Source organism: Sparus aurata, chromosome 14, assembly GCF_900880675.1.
Source record: "Sparus aurata chromosome 14, fSpaAur1.1, whole genome shotgun sequence".
Classification (NCBI taxonomy): domain Eukaryota; kingdom Metazoa; phylum Chordata; class Actinopteri; order Spariformes; family Sparidae; genus Sparus; species Sparus aurata.
Window position 1 is genome coordinate 15,994,953 of NC_044200.1, and position 23,241 is coordinate 16,018,193.

The following is a 23,241-nucleotide window of genomic DNA, read 5'->3' on the forward strand; positions in this document are numbered from 1 at the left end:
CCGTAAGACCATTAGAGAGAAGATGGCTTATTTTTGTATAATTATTATAGTTACTCTTAATGCCTGTTGCCGGGTTGAATTCCGTCTCATCTGGGTCGCATCATTCAAACAAGCATTTCAAGGAGGCGTGGTCACGATCCTCATCACGAGCCCGGCAGAAGGGAACAGCAGAAAGTGGCAGATCTTTTTTGAATTTTTGAATTAGACACATCGTTTTTTGTTTTTTTTTAGCCATTGCAGCCGTTAGCTTGTGAGAAAAATGATAATAATGTGCCACACAAAATAGTGTGTTTTTAGCATACGGTATGCATTCCGGTGACTTGCAGACGGGACGTAGCAGAGAGAGGTAGCTGTGAGGGAAGGAAGTCAACGGCAGAGGGTTGATGTAAAATGTGACATGTGGAGGTTTGCATTCTGATGAGTGTTGCCTGTGGACGTCTGTGGTTTGTCAGTCTGCTCACCTCCTCTCCTCCTCTTCTTCCACCTCTCCCTCTTCTTCGTATGACCTCCGTCTATGTTCTGGTTTACCCCTCCTACACCCCCCCCCCCCTTCAAAAATCTCCCTCGTGTCCACTGTCCCCATAGCGCCACACAGTGGTTTGGAAGGGAGACACAGGGGCCCTCAGTGTCGCCTTTGGAACCACCGGGCCCCTTCTGTTAGCGTCTCAACCAAATTTTTCTAATCCCACATTCCCCCACCACTGTCCTCACACCGGTGTTCCCAGCATCCGAGCTACACTGACCCCATGCAGGGGTGGAGGGAGGGGAGTGTGCGGGAGTCACGATGATCTTACACCTCCACCGAAACCCAACACCTAAGCCCCCACGCATGCCCTGTGTGTGTGTGTGCTGTGCATTCACCACCCCCACCCCCTAAAAAGTATAAAAAAAAAACAAAAAGAGGGCTTGACGGATTGTAGAGGAGGACCAGTTTTATAACATTTGATGCTGTTCTCTTGGCTGTTTTCTAAACTAGGTGTCAATTCACAACAGGCTTCAGACGTACCAGCTCAGCAGCAGCACGGCTCGGAGTCCCGAGAGCGTGGCCCTTCTTAACCACCGGGGGGAGCTGCTTTTCCAGCAGGGCCCCCAGGTGCTAACCCAGGGGCCGGCGCCTCCACCTCAGCACCCTCAGCTGCAGTCAGCGGCAAGCACCCCAGCCCACCACCTCCACCTCCAGCAGCACCACCAGCCCGCCGTCAGCATGGCTGACCTGCGGCCCGAGACACTCATCCAGTGTCAGCAGATCGTCAAGGTCATCATGCTGGACAACAGCGGCCACGGGCACATGGAGGCCTTCCTCAGCCAGACGCCCACCCACCACCACTACCAGCACCACCACCACCACCACCACAGCCACCACCAGCTCAGTCAGTCGGCCATGTCCACCCCGGTCCGCTCGCCGGACGGCTCCCATGGCAACGACGGCCACCAGCCCCCGCTGCCTCCTCCACCTCCGCCTTACAACCACCCGCACCAGTATATACCCCCGGACCCCCGCCTCAGTCTACACCGGACCCCAAGTGGCTCTCGGAGCATGGTGTAAATATATTAGTATTCCCTTCCCCTGAAACACACACTTTCACACACACACACACACACACACACACACACACACACATATATATACACACTCCCACACTATTTAAAAAGTACATAATGTACATATATACATACAGAAAGAGCTATAATGAAAAAAAAATGAAATCTCACTTATATGCATATATTTAAGGAAAAAAAACAAGAAACAAAAAGAAAATCAAGGTTTTAAAAGAGATACGGAGGAATGAAGTGCATATATAAAAGTTTTACTTGATTCCACATGTATTTTGAAATATTATGTAGTTTTAACAAATTTCTATAACTTTTTGTCAGTTTTAACTCTTGCTAGAGAAAAAAAAAAAAAACACAGATATTCCGTTTTCTGGATGGATCCAGATTGTAGTTCCAGTGTTCAGCACCACCACCACCAACAACAACAACAAACAGAAATATGTGAATCCCTCAAACTTTCTTTTGTTTTTGGACCGTGATGGATGGACAAGGACCTTCCTTCCAGCTTCTGTTTCGCTTCTCTCATCCCAGACCTCATGCCTACTGTGCTGTATGTGCGCGTGCGTGCACAGTTGACACTTAACTGAAGAAAAAACACAAAGAAAAAAAAAAACGTGTGCCAAAATACATACGCTTCCACTAAACACTGACTCCTTTGCACTTGACTAAACGCTAGGGCTAGAAGAAAAAGAAAGAAACAACAAAAAAAAACTCCTTCTTTTTGCTTTGAGAAAATAGTCCTTTCACGCTTCTCCCTCAAAGGAGCGCAGAAAAAATGAATCGCAAAAACTGATATTTCATAAAAAAAACAAAAAGAAACTATTTCCCTGTTTGCGCTCTTGCTGATTTATTTATGTGATGGAGAGCCTTCTCTCTCTCCGTCTCTGCTCCCCTGGATTAAAACAAAACAAAACAAAACAAAAAAAACATCCCGACATCCTCCGATAAGCTGTGTTTGTCATCCGCTCCTCTGTTGTGCTGTGGCTCTCTATCATCAAAAAACACTCTCGCTCAGTCGTTGCTCTCCGTAGATCGTCCTACAGCGGAGGATGGCAGGAAACAAAGGCGACCGATCACGTGGATTGCTCGCCAAAAACCAAAAAAGTCAGCCCAGGATGGTCGTGTTGATTGTCGTTTTGTCTTCATGCCACATGTATCCACTGAAGTTTTTCTTATTTTTAATTGAGCCGCTCTCGAACTATTAGTTCTCACATGTGATAAATGTGCAACGCTGTCACCTTGTTGTGTATGATCTTCGCTTTTATCAGGATATTTTCCATGAAGATTGCTTCTGCTGCAAAGTCCAGATCTGTGTCTATTTTCAGTTGCGTAAAAATGTTCCACCTCGTGTGTGTGTGTGTGTGTTTGTGTTTTTCCCCCCGTCGAGTCGGACCTCGACACATCCAGACGCTGTCTCTCCATGTCGGTACGACTCCCTGGTTCGGTTTGGGCTCCTTGTGACTGTGTTTCTCCTCCCTTCCTAACCTTTCAGTCTGACATTTTCAAAAAAAAAAAAACACACACAGCTTACATTGCAAATGCTGGCATTAATGTTTTTTTTTTTTTGTTTGCGCCGTCGGCTGCTTTAAATAAGAATGGGACAAAAAGAATGCATTATCTGATCTGCTTCTCTGTCACCCCAGCCCGGACTGTAAATATCACATTCGAGCAGTGTCGGGGAAAGGACAAGCGAAGCTACCTTTAGCCCTCCTTCAAAATGCTATTGCCCTGCCACGCGTCCTTCACTCTGAAATAGGTCAGCCCCGGCCTCGACTGCGTCAATCTTTAAAACATAAGCCCCACCAGGTACTGCTCCCCATCTGACCCCCATCTGTCCGATTTGTTGATTTATAATCACGGAGCCACCGCAGGGAGGTCTCTATCTCATCTCTTCTGTCCTTTTCCCACTCACAACTTCACCCAGTGGAAAGATGGAGGTTACAGAAAAAAAAACAGGCTGTTGTTTTGGCAGGGATGATGAGAGTGTGTGTATTTGTTTGTGAGTTTGTGTGTGTGTGTGTGTGTGTGTGTGTGTGTGTGAGCAGCTCACAGTAGCATCCTGACTTTCCCCCGAACAGATCCCACCTCTCTTTCTTTTTTTTTTGGCATTACTTCACGAGACGACGGGAAAGAATCAGCGCTTTCGAGATGAATGAATTACGTTTCTTAAAGGTGCAGTTCGCTGTTTTGGGGAGGAAGTTTTAAGATCGTCACTAAATAAACAAACTCTCTTCGTTTTCATGGCTGAATAAAACAAACTGTTATTTACTTTGTTTATATCTGGCGGACCCTGCCACATTTCTAGCTTCAAACGTTGTTCATATTGTCCTCTGAGAACAACTTTTTTGTGATTGTTTTTTTTTTATTATTAGTTTGTATTATGACCTCATTAATATTGTTTCTTCTCCCAAACTACGTCCTGCCCCTTTACAAAAATGTTCTACCTGGTCATAAACAGACTTCTGCTCTCTATGTTGCTGGGTGATGATTGTACGACTGCTCATTTATTTGTTTAAAACCAGCGATCCGAATATTGTTATGTAGTCCTCCTCCCATGCATGGCGTCAGTTTGGAGGCCGATTGAACTCCGATTCCCCCCCAAAAAAGTCTTGAATTTGTTCGTGCATGACTGAATAAGCTGCGAGCGCACCAGTGGGAGACGAAGAAGAAGACATATTTTTTTTTGTTTTGTTATGCTATGAAAGAGTTCGTAATGGAACCGAAAAACAATGAAACATTTATGACAGCAAACAGCCCTTCAGACAGTCAAAGTGAGGCCTCTACTTTGCCAAACAGTGGCCATCTTTGTTCCCCCGTGTCTTTCACTACCCTTTTGTCTATGGTCATGCAGATTTTCCTACTTTGGGTGTTAAGACATGCTGCGTGTGCAATAAATGTGAATTACGAGGCACGCTTGAAATCACGAGTTCATGTTTGAAAGAAAGCAAATGTAGCATTTCGAGAGTGCAGCATATGATGTGGGAGTCGTGGCGAACTTTCTTAAAGAAACTGAAAAGAAAAAAAAAAAAGGGCTCTGCCATACCAGTGCACTGCTTCATGAATGACATGTGGATCTTTCGTCTGGCTCTTCAACACTGTGTTTGCTCATACTAGTTTAAAAAATATATTACAAAAAGTGGACATATTTAGGGAAAGACAGGCGGGAAACTGAGTGTAACATGAACCATCACCTCCCTCAGTTGGCTTTGAGCCCCTCTCTACCAGTCTTTGCAGTATATCAACATGCTATTAAAGATGATTTAAGTCTATTCACCACATTGAGTTGCTTTGGTTCTTTGGATTCAGTGACTTGATTCTTTCGAAACTTCTGAGCCACCGTCAGTGTGGAGCCGCTGTGGGAATATAGTTCATATATCACGCCGCATTTTATCATTCATTACACCGTGAAGCTAACATTTAAATTTTACACTATAAGACAGTTATTTGCACTTTCCTTGTAGATGCTTTAACACATTAATAAAAGAGGTATTATTGTTTATAACAGGATTTCAAACACCCATCTATTACATCATTGTTAAACCTTTAATAAGCTTTTTTAAGACTGATGAATAATTAGACATTTAACAGCAGCTGAACAGACACATATCTCATTAAGATTAATACATTCTTTATTATACACTTAAAGATATGACATGTAGGAATTTCAGGTTATAATGTATTAAAATGATCAGGCCATTGTGACATATTTTGAGTTGTGTACTTGACATTATCCCGAATGTTTCCAACAAAGTTCAAACCCAGAGAAATCCCCATGTTTACTCAAGTTAACGTGTTCGGCTGGCCGTCACTACTTCCAGGATAGAGAAGTTGGGGAACGAGACGGAAAGACAAAACTCATCTGCCCCAAACAGCCAGATCACTCTAATGTACATTAGCGGTGACATACACCTGGGGTCAACTCTCAGTGAATTAAGCACTCAACAGAGCATCAGAGCTGCAAATGTCTTTTGTTTTGTTTTGATAGAGAGCCCCCTAGTGGCAGAAGTTACATATTGTACATTAAAATTAATGTTAATAAGCCTTATTATCTGCTAAAACTTATTGCAAGGATAATATAAAGTGTTACTCTCTCTCTCTGTGAGCTGTCACAGAGTCTATCAGCTCATCGTTTTGTTTTTTTTTTCCATCCCGCAGCTTTAAAGTTTTAGTAAATCTCTGCTCTCACCAGTGTGTTTCCAGCAGCTGCTGTTTTCAGTTAATAGGCTCACAAAACAAACTGTGCATCAGCCGGCAACACACAGCAGAAAGACAGTGTTGGTAATTAGCTGGTGATTGTGATGGAACAGCAAGCGCCTAAAGAGACAAATATTTCCCACTGAAGCTGCAGGAGAGGAAACCAGAGCTAAAAGGTAAGTGACTATTGGGGGGTTTCATTTATGAGGTCACCAGACACATGACTTTGACATTCCTTGTTAAAGACGACTTTAAGATATATTGTGTCAGTGGTTTGTGTACAGCTTGTTTCTGCTGCCCCCTGGTGGCCCAAAAAAAAAGAAAAGAAATGTTAGCTCAGGTTTAACAGATGATTTTTCTCTCAAACTTGGCCTTTACCGCAGTCGCTTTCCCCACCGGTGATGAATGATTGTGTTCAGTATTTCATCACTTACCTCAAAGAAGAACAGGGCAACCTTTCCACAGCGCTGCGGCTGATGCATTACGTTACAGCACTTTGCCACCAGCTCGCTTGTGTAATGGACCCGTTTTCAGTAATCACAAAACATTTTCTGGACTCGTACAATAAAAAAATGTGTAAAACTCAGTTACACTCCATCACTGGACTTACCAGGCACTACACTGTGAGATGCTGATGGAGAAAGGAAATGAGTTACCAGCTGCAGTTTATTTTTAGTTTTTAACACATTAAAAACTGACATAAAATCCTTCATACATCATCATTTGACATAATCCGCCCCACAACCGACCAATCAGAGCGTTTTATCGCACTGAACGCAATCCACGGTATGAAACAACTTAAAAAATAAACATACTCGACGTAATGACACGATTATATTTACAGTCTTCTAATACTTTCGATTACACAACAACATCATTTATAACATATCTCCAAGCGGGGGTTAATTGAGAGCGACAAACAGCCTGTACACCTTTAAATGACATTAATAATATAGTCAAAAACATCACAGTGGCTGGTTTGTCTGTTCTTTAAGCTACCACAAGCAAATTATATCTGACGCATCACAGTTTCACACCTAGAATCAAGTTTTACCAGATTTTTTAATGCCTCTGTACAACAACATTTATGACATTTGTGGCCTTATAAACAGTGATTTTGTTGAGAAGTTGAGAAAATATACAAGTAGGGTGACATTGTGGTATATATGTGGTGTATGCATATCATTTCAGTGCTGATTTATAGCATCAATTCATTCAGCAAAAGGAAATGTTCTAGCCTTACGTGTGTCCCCCCCCCCCCAATCCTTTCCTGATTTTTCGGCACAATTTAAGATGGAGAAAAAAAACACTGTCGTAAACTACTGTACAAGATCCCGTCTGTCCAATTGTCAAAATTTCAAATGTCAGCTACAGCAGATCAAGGCAGAGGGGAGAAAATGGCAGTCAGATTATTTCGACCTGAACAGTCCTGGTTAGACGCGAGCTTCGCCCACGCTCCCCGTGCGTGTAAATTCTTCATGCCTCGATGACTTCTCATCCTCCAGGGCGGTTGTCATCTTCCGCCAACGCTGGTCAAGTAAAGAGAGGGCTTCGTCAGTCTTGGAATCAGTGTTTAACGCTCAAAGGTGAATCTCTAAGATCAGGAATGTTTGATGGAACTAAATGTTCATAACAAGACATTTTAAGATGGTCTCTTAAATCAACAAAATCTGATTTTGTGTGAAACAAACAATAACAAATGATTAACGATCAGCACTCCTTAACTGCAGCTAAAAGACATTAACAACAGGCTGAACAGTGAGTCGTGGAAGAGGTCCGTACCTGTTTGATGCTGCCCTTGGTGGTGCAGAACATGTAGATGACGTAACCGGGGATCAATACCATGGAGGACAGCGCCATGAACCAGCCGATCACTTGGCCCCACAGCGGGTACACATACTTCCCCAAGGTGAGGGGGGTCATCTCGATGGCACTGAAGGTAAACACCCCCTGCAATGATAATTCGGTACATTAAGTTCATTTAGTCTTGCTGAATATGAAGCTACAGGATGGTTTTCTGTATGTTTAAAGATGTAGAGATTATTATATTTTTATGGACCTGTTGCTCAAAAACAACAGCTAGCTTAGCTTAGGTGCACCTTAGGACTGATGAAAATAATATCTTTTGGGGTTCTCAAGGCTTCAAAAGACTTGGATTACACCAGATGAGCTAACAAATACATAGAATGGCTCCATTTTTTGTATTTTTTGGTTGTTTTTTAATGCCTTAAAGCAAATCCCCATCCACTTCAGTTGTTTAGGAGAATGCCGTTTTGATGTGAAGCTCCACAAATGTCTTGTTGGACTACAAAACTTCACCTGACTTTCCCTTAGGCATGACGGTGACTAGATAATAACTAGATTTTCATTTGCAGGAGAACTTTTCCTTTAAACCATAAAGGAAAATTTCAAACCTGACCATGAAGTCATTAATGTGCGTGACAAATTTTATGGCAATCCATCCATTAGTTGTGTAGCTATTTAACACCAGACCATTCAGCCCAGTTTAACCTATTTGTCTAGCCTGGATGTCATTTGCCAATCAGTGATGAATAAGCTGTACTTCAATTTTTGGCAGAATATCCATAATTTTCCATTTCGCCTATGTAACGTTAGACTTCTTTTATCACTTCATTAGTGAAGATGAAGACGTTGCCGTGATTTCCCCGAGGGCCTGACAAGCCCACGAGTTGAAGCTAAAGGAAACCGATTAAGCAACGTCATCAATTCTCCACCTATCGGCACTTCGTCTGGCTCGATGGGTTCATAGATCTCCACGAGGGAGATGGAAGCGCACATTCGACTTGGAAAAAAGGCATGGTATGGGGGTCAAATCGACAATCACTCGCCGCCTACCAGGCAGATGAGCGGCGTGAAGAACTTCCAGCAGAGCTTCCACCAGCCACATGGCCTGTAGCCGATCATGTCCTCGATGTCCTTATAAAACCTTTCAGCTCCTGTGGCATAGAGACAGGAGGACAAAGAAGAAGTGTGTGTGTGTGTGTCTGTTAGTGTGGAGATAACGACTACCAGAACAAATCATTTCATGTTGAAAGAGAAGGTCTTATCACAGGAAGTGGAGCAGATAAGTGTAATTTCCTGTTGGACAGCTACAGTTTATATAGTGAATCTACATGCCTGATTCATGAGGCGACTCGGCGCGATATCATCCTTTTCTAACCGGCTTGTTCGACTTATTTCAGCTGTGGTAACGTTTGATTTCACTCTTGACTCCATTAAAATACATTTCTTACCATAAAACCAGGATATGGAGACGGTTTCGAAGAAGACGAGATAGAGAAGGCACATCCCGCTGGCGGAGTAGTAATCAAACAGCTTGAACACGTAGAGACCACCCTGGGGGATTTCAACGCACATACGGAAACACATATCTGCTTTATAGGCTCAATATTAACACCACTGTCTTTTTTATATAAAATATGCATGATGAATGTACAGCGCAGGTTGCTGTGAGATCGTTTTGTCATTATGTTTAATGCAGGAGCGGGCTCTTCTTCCTCGTGTTCGAAAAATTTATGCAGATTTAGCTTTGAGACTTCCATATAAAACTACGTGCACTATACCGCCCGGCATGTTAAGAGCAGTTTTTTTGTACGAAACTGTGTAAACTCAACTATATACCTGTGTGATGTTGGAGAAGCCGATGATGAAGGAGATGAGACAGACGATGAGGATGAAGACCTTCTTCCTCTTCCTCAGCACCATGGGATATTCATCCATCAGGGCGGTGATGAAGCCTTCCACTGTGCAGAACTAACACAGGGCAATATTAAGAGACGTGAGTCAGAACTTTGAAAACTAATGCAGCAGATCTTTTTTATTCCAAGCATATTTTTCTTTGTCAAAACCTGCCGCCTAAATTTCCCACAATGCAATACAACCACTGACAGGAAGTCGGATTTTTGGGTGAGTTATCTGGCAGGAAGTTGGATACTGGATGTGTTATCTGACAGGAAGTCGGATTTTTGGGTGTGTTATCTGACAGGAGGTCGGATTTTTGGGTGTGTTACCTTGCAAGAAGTTGGATATTGGATGTGTTATCTGACAGGAAGTTGTATATTTGGGTGAGTTATCTGGCAGGAATTTGGATATTGGATGTGTTATCTGACAGAAAGTCGGATTTTTGGGTGTGTTATCTGACAGGAAGTTGGATTTTTGGGTGTGTTACCTTGCAAGAAGTTGGATATTGGATGTGTTATCTGACAGGAAGTTGGATATTGGATGTGTTATCTGACAGGAAGTTGTATATTGGATGTGTTATTTGACAGGAAGTTGGATTTTGGGGTGTTTTATCTGCCAGGAAGTCGGATATTTGCACGTTACCGAGAAGGGAGTCAGATATTTAGGTGTCTTTTCTGGCAGGAATTTGGATATTTGGGTGAGTTATCTTGCAAGAAGTTGGATATTGGATGTGTTATCTGACGGGATATCGGATATTTGGGTGTAACATTAGTATTCTTTTCCATTATTTGTTCAATTGTGGTTAACGATCACGGAAGTTGAGAACATCTCATCTCACCACTGTAGAGACTCTTCATTGTTAGTCAGAAGTTAAGGTTTCGGTATTATCTTGAACAGGACATCATGATCCAAATCAATTATTAATGAATAATTCATTTACACAGTAGCTGATGCTGGTATTTCAGAGTAACAAACTCCCACAGCATCAATGAAGAACAATGGATGAGACCAAAAACTACTCCACTAAATAATGTTCAGCAACAAGTGAAGAGTGTGCTGCTTGTACCTGACTGTCCAGGCCCAGCATCATGAGCATGGAGAAGAAGAGGATGGCCCACAGAGACGACATGGGCAGCTGGGTAACGGCCTGAGGGTAAGCTAAAAACGCCAGACCTGGACCTAAATGCCACACAGAAGAGACACATTTTAACTTGTCTGATCACATTATACTGCAGCCTCCTCAAATTCGTAAGCATTAACATATTTACATGCATCAGAAACACAAACAGCGCCATACTTTTTACTTTGTTTTTTCTTTTGAATTTGACTTGAACTGAATGAGACAGCCGCTCACATTTGAAAACATTTCCAAGGCTGCCAAACGTGTTCACGTATATGTGCAGCGAAGGACTGAAAGCCGGTCAATTTGTCAGAGAGGACTTTGTGTAAAGGTCAAATACACGCGTCCCCAGTCTGACAATATTTCTCTCCGGTTTATAAAAACAACAACATTGGTGTGTCTTGCCTATCTGAAGTACTGAAAGGATGGGAAGAGAATCTCTTTAACCATATGCCTTAGAAGTGTCAGAAGTTTTTTTTTCTGATTATACTCCTGTGTTCCTGTTCTGTATTGCATCTGCACCTGATGCCGCCAACTCCTGCACAGGTTTCTTGGTGATATAGGACATGAAGCCTACAATGGAGAAGATGACGAAGCCGGCAAACATGCTGGTGCAGGAGTTGATGCAGCACACTATGATGGAGTCCCTGAAAAAGAAAGGGATAAACAATTCGAATTGAATACGACCAACATATCAATGTGTACACAAAGTTTGTGACCGCATGTTTCCTACTTGTAAACATCGTTGTTGTAAGAGTTGTAGCTCCCCAGTGCGATGAGCGAGCCCAGGCCGAGCCCGTAGGAGAAGAAGATCTGAGTTGCTGCATCCAGCCACACCTGTCAAGACAACAGATGCGTGAGCGTGCTCCCATATTCATGTCTGTTTGATTGTGTGTCATGAAACTGGATGTGTGCAGGACTGTCTACCTCGGAGCTGATGAGCTTATTGAAGTCAGGGGTGATGTAGAAGCGGATCCCATCGATGGCTCCGGGCAGGGTGACCCCGCGGAAGAACAGGATGAACAGCATGAAGTAGGGATAGGTGGCTGAGAAATACACCACCTAGGAAAGAGAAAGAGAGAGAGAGAAAATGAACATACGATTTCCATTCTGTCAGAGCCAGACGCACATTTGATTTACGCAGAATTAAGAAATGAGTGAATGTATAAGTTTCTCTTGAGTAACTAAAGTAAAAAAAGAGATGCATCAACTTGTGTCGCCACAGTCTACGAAGAGTAAAGTATGTTGGTGGAATACTTCCATCGCTTCTTTTTGCAGAGGGGATGTGGCCGGCAGTTCTGTAGCATAATGATGATGCTTAATCGGTAATGTCCGTCAAGGCCAGGGCTTTAGGGGAATTCATTTTTCTCGCACACATTAAAATCCAATTATCCCTGGCAGTCGATGTGTAAATGTGTCTCTGCGCGCACATATCGCTTCGACTTGCTGTAATTTAAAAAATCCGAGGCAGCAGGCAGAGTGATTTCTTTCTTTACCTATCACCTCCGTGATCAGTTCAGCAGTTTGGGATTAAATAATAATTTTTAGCACCGACTCTATTTCTCCACCTGAGTGAAACGTGGACAGCAGATGCGAACAGAGTCAGAGTCTGAGAAGAATAACTGAGTATTAAGACACGTAACTATCAAATTAAAACAAGGAAGAATTCATGCTTATTTTGGGTATAAGCGACGAGAGCCGGTTGATAAAGACAATTAAAACCCTCTAATCAGGAAAGTATACAACAGCCGATGAGTGATTGTGTAGACATGTGGCCCAATCTCTCTTCTTTCTCCTCTCGCCTGAGCCACATACACACCGGCCTCCGGATGACTGACGCATCAAGTAGCCAATGAGACTTAAAATCCAGCAATATATAGTTTATTGCACTTTTTAAAGTGATAAAGCTTGAAAACTGGGGATTGTTTAGGTAGTTTTGCCCTTTAATTAGGCTCCACACAGTTCCACACAAGCATTTATTTTTGATAGATAATATAAATGATTAAAAAATAAAGCTGCGTAATGAGTTTCTCTTCTGTTACTATCAGAATAAAATTATAAATAAATATTTTTTTGCCAGGCGCTGATGTTTCTTGTCATTTTCACTGATATTCTTATTAAATTTGGACTTGGACAATGTTAGAGTAATAAGCTAAAAGGGGCAGCGACAGGACATCTGCAGGCTTATTTCTGCATTAAGAAATTAAGATGTGAAATATAAATAAATAATTAAGTTTGTTCAAACTCATATAGATTAATGCCAGAAGAACCTTCGGAGCTCAAAGCTCAGAGCACAGAGCACGGGAAAATGGCTGGAGCCTTAATGATGGCCCATAAACACAAAGGATTAATTAGCCAGCACTCACTCCAGAGCAACAGTGCAGATAAAAAACAATTTACATCACGACTCAACGATCAACAACTATGAAATTTAAATATCAATAAAGTTTTTATTGTAACATTTCAGTGGACAACGGGCCTAAATGTCATCACAGCTTTAAACTCCAAGTCCAACAAATCAGTAATTTATGTGAATGTGAGTATTTGGATCAATGAATGAAATCCCCCTGCTAATCTGGGGGACAGATCAATAACCTGAGCACTGTGACTCATGCCAGGTGTGCTTTGGAGATAAACTGAAAACAAGAAGGGGCTGAAGTATGTCACATCTTTCTTACCCACCTGCTCATTTCAATTTCAGTTATTCTTTCACTGCCTACTTTGTGCTTTGTAACAGTTCAGTTCAGTATGCTACCACGCTAACGCACGGAACCCAATGTACAACTGAGGGTGAGGCTGAAAGGATCAATCCATCCACTAGTTGACCAGACATGCGACTAAAAAGTGCCTCAGGAAAACTCATGGGATCGCCACTGTTTCTGGGCCTCATCATCTGGGCGCCGTGATGAATTATCATGAAAATCAATCTTGTTGACATTTTTCAGTCTGGCTCTCCCGGATCAATTTTTCTCTTTAATCGGCTCCGCCAATCAAGAATGGTCTCAGCCAACAACAACATCGTGTCATGTTTGAATGATACGACATTAAAATATGCAAAAGAGGAGAAGAGATTCAGATAAAGCAGACTCTCTGATGTGATGCAGCCAGAGAGAGCAGGGAGTAAAGCTGAAAAGTCTGACCTTCCCCGTCCACTCCACTCCTTTCCAGATGGAAAAATAGACGAGCACCCAGGCCAGAGCCAGAGTGCCCACCAAGGGCCAGCGAAGCTCCCCTGGCTCCTCCAGACCGCTAGACAGCTGGTGCATGTTACGCCTACAGGAACACACACATACACACCGAATTCAGATGCAGATAAGCACAAATAGCCTCCAGAAATAGCCCCAATGCTCACTCGCACATTCACATACTGTATGGCAGCAACATTTCTGGCTGACTTACTCCCAGAACTCGGTGACGGCGCTGGTCAGGTTGGTGGTGTCTGTCAGACTGTAGTTACAAAAACATTTATCCGTGTTCCAGGGGTTATCGCAGCTTTGCCAAGGCAGCTCCTGCACACAAAAACACACGTGTAAACAAAACATGGCTCCAGCAGCTCAGGAATACGATAAAACATTTCTCGGCTTTGGCACAAAACAATGATGTTTATCAGATGTGAACCGAGGGGATTTGCATTAGAACAAAAAAACATTATCTTCTGCCATCTGTATCTTTGACCCTCCGCAGTCCCCAATTTTAATGAGCCAATCGTGTTTATTCAGCCTTCAGATAATAACACAACAATTTAAAATATATATTTTTTGATCCCTGCCTCTCAATCCTCAAGCCTAAGGCCTGCAAAGTCTTTCAGTTTCTTCCACCAGGCTTCGCGGAGACGGGCAGTCATGCGGAGACGTGCAAACGCAGAGTGAGAAAACCCGAGACGGAGAGAGAAAAACCTTGTCGAGGTGATAAACAAGTCTCGAGCATTTTTTCTTCATGTACATAAGGTGACGAAGGCATGACTGGCAGTACTTGGGTACAAAAGCAGAATTTAGAAGATGTCTACAATCATTTTCCTAAATGTACTTTTCTGTTTTGACATGAACCTGTTGATGTTTTGGCCACTTCAGGGTAGGGGAAACACCGACAATGAATCAACTTATTAGTATGGATTTGAGGTAGTGGGCCTTTAGTTCCAGCAGGCACAGAGCAAAATTAGCATTCTCAATTAGCATTAGCATTGATTGCTTCCACCTGGGGGATGCAAGTCCAATATTAAGTCCAGTTGGTTAAGAAAAATTAGCAATTCATCCGCAAGCTAACACTTACTAACCCTAGCCAGCTATGACCACAGTATCACAATATATTTCAGAGGCTTTGCTGTAATGTTAGCCTTGACGTTGGACTTTGTGTTGGACTGTATTGTTGTGGGTGCCGGTTATTTATGAACATTAGCAGACTCCATTTCCAAGCTAACTCTAGCTAACATTAGTCAATTAAAACCACAATTTCACATGCATTTCAAGTCTTGCAAAGATTTTTCTTCGACTTTGGACTTTGTGTTGGACTCTTCGTTGAGGTCCATTGGTTTAGTTTGTTGACGTTGGCAAACTCAATTTCTAAGCTGATGTTAGCTATTTTCCTGGTGGAAAAACAGAAAACTGTCACAAGTCCTTTACAGAGAAATCAGTCCATAGGCTGTTATAGGCAACCAAGACAGTCAAGAAGGTCTCATCGTTCGAAGGCGCTCTGTGTAAGAATTTGTAGCAATTTACCTGTATTACTTACATTTTTATTGGCCATATGAGGGCAAATTATAATGTGACGTGAACAAGGAGACCTTCCCTGTTTCTCTTGGTTACAGTGGCGGTTCTAGACCAGTTTTAATAGGGGGGCCAGGTTGGGGCCGGCTTTTTTGTTAGGGGGCACATACAACCCAGAAAAAAGGATAAATCCCTCATTCAGGCAAAGCAGTGTTTACAATTTCAGCAATTTTGATTGGGTAGTAAACTGCTGAGACACTTTATTTCTGCCTTTCCCTTCAGAACAAAATTATTGCAAGAAATCTGTCATTGTATTATTAATGCAGACTCCCCGTCAGGGGGGCCACAGGGGGGTCCAGACTCAGAGTTACGGGGGCACTGGCCCCTGTTGGCCCCCCCCCCTAGAACCGCCCCTGCTTGGTTACCTATACAGGCCTGTCCACGATTTTTTAAAGTTGTTTAATGCTGCTGGACTGTGGATTTCTTTGTGAAGGATGTGATTTTCGGAGTGCCTCGTCTTTGTGTCTCTCTGCACTCCGCTAACAGAAAGCAAAAGTAGCCAACGTAGAAACGGTGTCCGCTAACGTCACCTAAAAAAAAACAGCTTCCACAGAGACATCAATAAATTGCTTTGAAGCCTATATAAAGGTCAGAAATGCATATTTCTAGTTCAGGTCTACTTCTTCATGATTCATTATGTGACATACCGAACCGAAGGAGTTGAATAAGTAGTAGAGTGCCCAGGCAATGATGATAATATAGTAGATGTTGAGCCAGAAGGACAGGACCACTGCAGCCAAACCGACACCTGAGGAAGGAGGAGGAAGTCGGCATTTACAGTTAAATATCTTATGGATCAATGTAACATGAAGGTGGCAACGAACACCAGAGCAGTTAGTGACAATCATCATCATCCTCGTCACTGTTCCCATTTTTTTATTGTTTGCTTGCCCTTGAGTTTGAATATCAGTTGGCACAGCGGCACACTGACTATCACTGTCGCCGTCTGTGCTGGCAGGAGATTAAATGTGCTTCACTCGAGCTCTTTGAGCTCAGAGGCATCTGCCACCAACAAGCACTGGGTCTTAAATGAAAATGTCCTTTTTTTTGTTTCTGCCTGGAGAATAAACTATGTTGAAAAAGGAAGAATTTGAGTTTCCAATCAAATATGTTTTTTCCACGAAGGAAGATCATGTCAGTAGCTAAAATTATATGCGCAAATGTATATATGACAACAGTTTGAACATCCATATCTTACTATTTATACCCACATCTTACCTTTCATCATGGGCAAAAGCTTCCACACCCCGAGCCCTCCAACTGAGGTGAACTGTCCCAGAGACGTCTCCAACAAGAAGAGAGGTATCCCAGCAAACACCAGGGTCAAAAAATATGGGATCAGAAAGGCCCCTAAACAGATTAAAACAAAGATGATTGACAAAAGATGTTAGGTTCGATGATTTAGATGGCAATCAGAAGGATTGAAGTTTTTTTATCAGAATACTGTCATAAACATGGCATGAGTAATACTGATACTGATGGAACTGACTTACAGCTCATTATATAATTTAATATTTGATCCGAACAAATCAAGTGTCCCTTTCTGAACCTAAAGATCTATTTATGAAAAATGTTTGAATCCAGTCTTGTTTAAATATCACAGTTTTGCATTTACAACTCAAAAGGTGTTCCTTAAAGGGCAACATCAGTCAAAGACCCCATGAAGCATGTTCCTCTATTAGTATTATTAATCAATAACACTTGTAAGAAGGGTCAACTAACTTAATTCATGTCTAGGGGCACTGGAAGTTTGGGGTTTGTATGACAAGGAAAAAGTTCACTCTGAAGGTCGTAAAGTCAAGGAGGAAAACAAGAGATAGAAAGGCTCGTCCAAGATTCACTGAAACAACAAGTGAGTAAGTGTAAGTGCAATGGAGTGACTTCAAATCTGAGTTGGCATCTTGGTTAGACAGCTGAAGTCTGCAGACGGAGAAAAAATAACAAGCTAGGGCAGCTTTTTATAAAGATGTGTACATGTTTAAAAGGAAAAAGTGGCACTCTGAAGGGACTGGGAGTTCACCCTCTTTGATCAAGGTGGAAATGGGGGCATGGTTTCAAGTGCGAGGTTCAGGTTTGAAATAGATAAAGAGACCGGTTAAAAGTTTGAATGCTTAGTGGTGAGGAGCACACCCAGTTGTTGTTGTTGTTGTGACAGGAGGTAGATGGTGTGAAGAGAAAGAGACGTCAGGCCTTGTAGGCAAACTGAAACCGAGGTATCCGCACTTAAGCCACCATTGTTGGGGCCCCAGTGTATGATGTAGGGTAGACACGCTAGAGAGAATGATGAGCTCTTACATGGGAAACCAGTCTGAACAGAGAAGTTAAAATGTGCATGATTAGTCTAGGGATTTAGCAGTATGGAGTGGAGCGCCAACACTCTCACCAGGGAGGAAGTGGAGTCCAAGCGAGGCAGTTTTACAGGCTCAGGCAGCACTAACTCATTGGGGTATTGAAGGGCCGATACAGTATGTGTCTGGGAGGTTTGGACTAAGCGTAGCACAGCCTCCATGAAGCAAAGCAACGGCAATTGGCAGGAAAAAAACGGTCTGTGGAGGCGATTCAGATGCTGCTGAAATGAAGTGCTTTGTTGGGTAGCTGCAGACAATTGTTTGGATACATGATGGCTCAGACAGCATGTTAGCTGGCGTGTTGTACTGTTAGCAGCCTAGATATATTGGCAGGCTGTAGTTTAAAATGTTGTCTGGTTCATTCAATGGCTTAGTGCAAGCTATTCTGAGATATTATGAGCTTTTCCAGTTCAACCATGTTTCATTTGTTGTTTAGCCCCTGTTTATTTAAGTATGTGTTTGTCCTTCACTCTTTGTTGGTCCGTCTGTGTTTCCACGTCCGTTCCCCGGTCCTGTTTTTTCTGCTTTTTTCCCTGCGGTGCTCACGTTGTTCCTTTATTTGCATTGCGCCAGTTCACAACAAAAGTTATCTGATGATACTTTCCAACTGGATGGTACTGTGGTTGCTTTTTGCTGCCAGCCCTTTCTTGCCTGCCTTCAGTATGTGCGCCACAGCTTTAGTTCATCAAAGCTCGCTTGTCTTCCTGCCTGCCTTATTGTCTGGTGTTTGGGTACACAACACTTTCCTGTCCCGGTCCAGGCTATTGTTGGACAAAGGGTACCTAACTGTTTGAAATTAAGTGCGCAAACCGGAACAAAACTGGTTCGAGGTTTGTGCCTTTGATGCCAGGCAGGTGAAGAGACATAATAAAAGACATGTTTCTAATATCAAAGAGGTTGCTAAGCGGTGGAGAACTAGACAGGTCATGGCAGTCAGATGAACTTGGACAAGCCATTTGGACCAGCCTCTGTAGTTTAAAAGTCCAATTTGTAAGAATTCACAACTCATTAACTACTGATGCCTTGGGATGGCAGCCGACCCAACCTACAATCAGTATTAAGACTAAGAAAATCAGCTTTCTCTGAGTAGATACTGTGTAGATATAAGGTCAGGTGTCTACTCTTTGCTCAGGTAAGGATACAATTCAAAGTACTTTAAAAGTTGCAGTGGGTCAGAGAACGTTGTGTAAAATCGTAATTACCATTTACAAAACTAGAACTAGATAGGCAGACGGCTTGACTACTGAGAGTTAGGATCATACTGCCTATCAAGCCAGTGGGGCAGCCATGGCGGTTCAGCCTGAGCATATACAATGTTGTTTAGGCAGAGTAAAAAGTATTTCATCGGAACTAACGTTATACTGCCTGAAGGTTGTTTGTGTCTGTCAGCCTCATGACAGTACTTACCTCCACCATTCTTGCCGCACAGATAAGGGAACCTCCAGACATTTCCGAGACCAATGGCGTATCCCACACACGACAGCAAGAAATCAAACTTTCCCTTCCAGCTCCCCCTGTCGGGTGGCTCTTCTTTCTTCTTTTCATCTGCAGGGGGCGCTACAGGATCCAGCTCCTCGAAGGGAACTGCTTGTTTGACCTCCGTCGGGGAGTTTAAATCCACTGTGCTCCGCCCAGTCTTCCCCATGGTGGTGGGACCACTACAGACCAGTGGGGTCAGGAAGTCACTCGGTCCTCACAGCCTGTAATGGTGACGACTTCAAGTCTCTGTTCCTGTCCGGATGAGGCTCTCACACTGAGTTTGGTTCTTGACTCAACAGTTTCAGGACAGTGTGCTGACACTGGATGTACAGAAAATCTGTCGAAAGAAGGAGAACACAGTTTATAAAGAAGTGTTATTATACTTATCTACGGGCCATACTAAAAGCTTTGTTGTTGTGTTTGGGACTGATGTAGTGGGAATACTACTCAAATTACTATTTAATGATGTTGTGGCATTTTTACAGTCTTTTTTACAGCCCTTTTAATAACATGAGCAACTATACGGCTCCCAAAACTAAATGTCCATCACATAAATCGGTGAGAGAATATAAAAAACCTGCAGAAGTAAATTTGAGTAAGGAGTAAAGAAAAGGGCGAGGGCCGCATAGGACATATTTTATGGTTCAGATGTCGTGGTGTGTACCGGGACAGTTGGTTGTTTGCAGTTCTGGCTCAAGCAATTCACCTGCCTGCCCTCGTCCTCGTCAGAATCCCTTTTTGTGAAATAAACCTGTCAAACTTTACTCCAGCCTTCTCTTTTCTGCTTCTGGGTCTGCCAGCTACAAAACATAACATCAAAGCTGACAACATAATATCAAAAGGGTCAAGACTCAGGCGGACTTGTTGGTTAGGGAGACTACACTTCCCTGACTTCAACGTGAGGAGAGTAACTCCTACAGGTCAGCTACTGTTGTATTGTTACCAAAACAAAAACATGTGAAAACCACTGCCTTGAAACTTTTTCAAGATGGCCACCATTTCCAGCCCAGAAAGGTGCAGTACGCGAGAATATTAGGAAAGAACAGTTTTGTCGTTATGTTAGCACCTTTGTGTTGCATTGAAGAGATATCTACCGAAGTTAGTTTGCTAACCAGCTAGCCTGACATGTCTTTTTCCGAGCAGTACAAAGCTCCTGTGGTTGAAACCAACACTCCCCTGGTGGATGGACTAGCTGCACAGCTAACTTAGATAACAAGCTAACAGTAGCTACACTCATGAATGTATATATAGAATACAGTTAGCAGTCGCTCTGCTGCCCCTATTTGGACGGAATATCGATTCAAGGTGACTAATTATTATGTACTGCACCTTTGACCACAGATAAGCCACTTATTCAATAACATCAACAATAATACAATTGTTCTTTAAAGCTATAGTATTTAGAAATTGGAATAAAATAAAATAGCATTTTGTTAAAATTCCCCCACAGTTTCTGAGTGTAACACTACTGACATAAATACAAATTTCAGGTCTGTAACTATTTGTCAGACATAATATAGGTGTTAACGACAAATAAAACTCACGACGTAATAACAATGTTATGTGTTGTAAACTTGGAGGTTGGAGTAAACATGTCTGTGATCCTAAACTCTCACTGAAGTTACATAGTGCCGAAACAAGTGATCGTGTTGCGAAGTGGCTGCGACAGAGACGTCATTCACCCTGTCACAAGACAACTGTACCGTCAACAGGATTTCAAAGCAAAGAAAAAGTCAAGAACGAGCACCACAGTCTGAGCAGGCAGGTGGCATAAAACCTTGTGAACACTGCACTGTGCATCTTAATCACTTCTCACACATCCCTTCCTCGCCTTTCATTCCGGTCCACCACGGTCGAGCTCACGCTGAGTCAGCACAATACCAAAAAGAAGGGGAAAAAGCCGACGAAAATACCCCAACACTGACGGAAACACCACAAAGGCTCCGCTACGTGCTGCCCGCAAATTAGACACTTCATGTCTTGCCAACACCTGCTTGTCCTGCTGTTTAGGAATTTAAACATAGAGTGAAGCATCTTATAGGTAATTATTTTGCAATTAGTTGCTTCTGGAATAATCTCATGACTGGAGGATATCACATGGCCGGGAAGTTAATTGGGAGGAAGCTGCTCATGATTAGCAAATATTGACTGACCCAGAAATCGGCCAGATCCCCTTTACGCCCCCGCCTGACACTCGACACCAGCAAATCCTCCGCTCAACTCCGATATTTTTCAGTCATTTTCTTCACTGTTTATTCTCACCCACAGAGAAGCTTTGGAACAGACGGATCACACTGAGCTTTGTCATTGTATTCAGCATACTTAATCGTCAACCACTGATTTAAAAAGCTGGCTGAAATGTGAAATGCGTACTCATGTTCAATCAGCGTCCCGCGACGAAAATGCCTTTGAATGATTTAATAGATGCATCATTTATCATGTCTACCAGCTTTTGATGGTGTTGATGAAAAGAAGTGGTCATTATATATGCGGCGGACACTGTTGACCCTTATTGAAAAATGTAAAAACAAAAGAGCAAAGCATTGGGAAAAGTCGTAGTGATATGTTTGAAACGGCGACGGTGTTTCAGTGTGATCTTCAGTATAATCAGTGTCAATCAAACAAATACTCCCCTTTCTGTAAAATGAGCCACACTGTGTAAAAAAGCAATCAACTTCAATTGGGCATCACGCTGGGAAATGATCAAAAATGTGCTTTCAAATTGTTGTCTAGGTGAGTCGGGGTATCGGCTTCAAAGGAATACCAATAATACGGAACACATCAGAGATTCCCTTTGAGGATGTCGTCCATTTAGTTTCAAAGTAAATCAGGCTGTTTATGGCAGCAGACACTTTTACGGAGCCATTTTCTTTTTCTTTCTTGGGCTCCAGAAAAAGTTTTGTCCCTCTCAACAATTACAGCAAAAACCATTGGCAAAGAGTTTCATCCAGTAACCCCTACACCCACAACTTCATTATCTTTGTGTTGACAACCCTGTCACTGATCAAATCCAATCCACTTGATGAGAGACGATGAGGAGGAAGAAGGGGAACGAGGTGAATCCTACCTGAGGGAGATTCTCCTTCGTCAAATCATCAGCATCACGCCGGCGCCACGAAAGTCCTGAAAGTTCAACTTAATATCCGAGAAAAAAGATCATCATTGAGTCCAAAGCTTCAAAGCAGCACTCCAGGCCCAAGCGAAGCCGCAATGTATCTGCTGCCCGTTTTTGATTTCCCTGCTCTTTCCTGTCTGCTGTGTTTTCGGAGGACCTGTGGCTGTTCCTGCAGCTGGTATCGAGTGTTCATAATAAAGTTCGACCTGTGTGTCTGCTTTGATTACTGCTTAGCTCTGACTAGTGAGGCCCAGAGGCCGTGGGGGATATGTCAATCGCCCAATTCTGGTGGGGGAACTGTAGCTGCAGCAGCAGTGTGTGTTTGTGCTCCGTGTGCATGTGTTTGTTTGCAGCGGCCGAGGTCAGCTCTTGCCAGCGCCGTAACCATGGTGTTTCCCAACAGAGAAGGGCCGGATCAGTGAAAAAGCTCGTGGAGTTTTGGAAAATGAAACGAGGGATGACTGCTGGCAAAGACCCTGGAAATGTATGACCACAAACGCAGTCATGCCAGCTTCAGACTCAGAGATCAGCACACAGAGTGACCAAATATTTATCCGCAGTGTCCCCCCTCGCTCAAATGATCGGAGGGAAATGTAGGACGGATCAAAGTGGATGAGTGCAAAATAATCTTAATTTCTCTTCGGCTTCAAACGCAATCCATAATTATGCAATATGCCTGCAATCACAAGCAATGCTCCTTCTTTGGCCTGCATGTGCAGACATATAGCAGCGCCGTCTGCTGGGTTTCAGATGCCAGATGGACAGTTGTGCCCTGCATGCAATGCAGACCAACACATGTATACACAGACAGAGACAGGAAATTAAAAGAAAGCCGTCCAGAGATTCACTCAATCTGAACTATCTGCCATATTATGCCTCTGAAATGGTCACTAGATCTTCACTAAACTGTTTTAAGCATCTAGGTGCCAGATAGTCCCAACTGGTGCCTCAAAGGTGCATCCAAGC

The 23,241-nt window shown here is 42.9% G+C and overlaps 2 protein-coding genes across 3 annotated transcripts in view; one reads left to right on the plus strand and one right to left on the minus strand.

Annotated features, from left to right (window-relative positions):
* Positions 1-4,828, plus strand: part of iqsec3a (IQ motif and Sec7 domain ArfGEF 3a) — a 107,518-nt gene extending 102,690 nt beyond the window's left edge. Inside the window, exon 14 of one of the 2 annotated variants that reach the window (XM_030440735.1) lies at positions 977-4,828. In XM_030440735.1, the coding sequence (XP_030296595.1) occupies positions 977-1,546 (570 nt within the window). In that variant the 3' untranslated portion in view covers positions 1,547-4,828. The remainder of the gene's footprint in view (positions 1-976) is intronic. The other variant, XM_030440736.1, reaches the window with a different exon arrangement.
* A 1,566-nt stretch (positions 4,829-6,394) lies between these two features.
* slc6a1l (solute carrier family 6 member 1, like) lies at positions 6,395-22,594 on the minus strand. Its single transcript, XM_030440740.1, has 15 exons — positions 22,228-22,594; positions 19,089-19,497; positions 16,552-16,683; positions 15,981-16,081; positions 13,970-14,079; positions 13,711-13,843; positions 11,498-11,632; positions 11,304-11,407; positions 11,093-11,217; positions 10,517-10,629; positions 9,391-9,522; positions 9,003-9,105; positions 8,605-8,705; positions 7,531-7,698; positions 6,395-7,277 (listed from the first exon to the last, which is right to left on the minus strand). Exons 2-15 carry the CDS (start codon positions 19,324-19,326, stop codon positions 7,182-7,184), a joined length of 1,791 nt encoding a protein of 596 aa, XP_030296600.1. The 5' UTR covers positions 19,327-19,497; positions 22,228-22,594; the 3' UTR covers positions 6,395-7,181.
* Between the last annotated feature and the right edge of the window lie 647 nt (positions 22,595-23,241).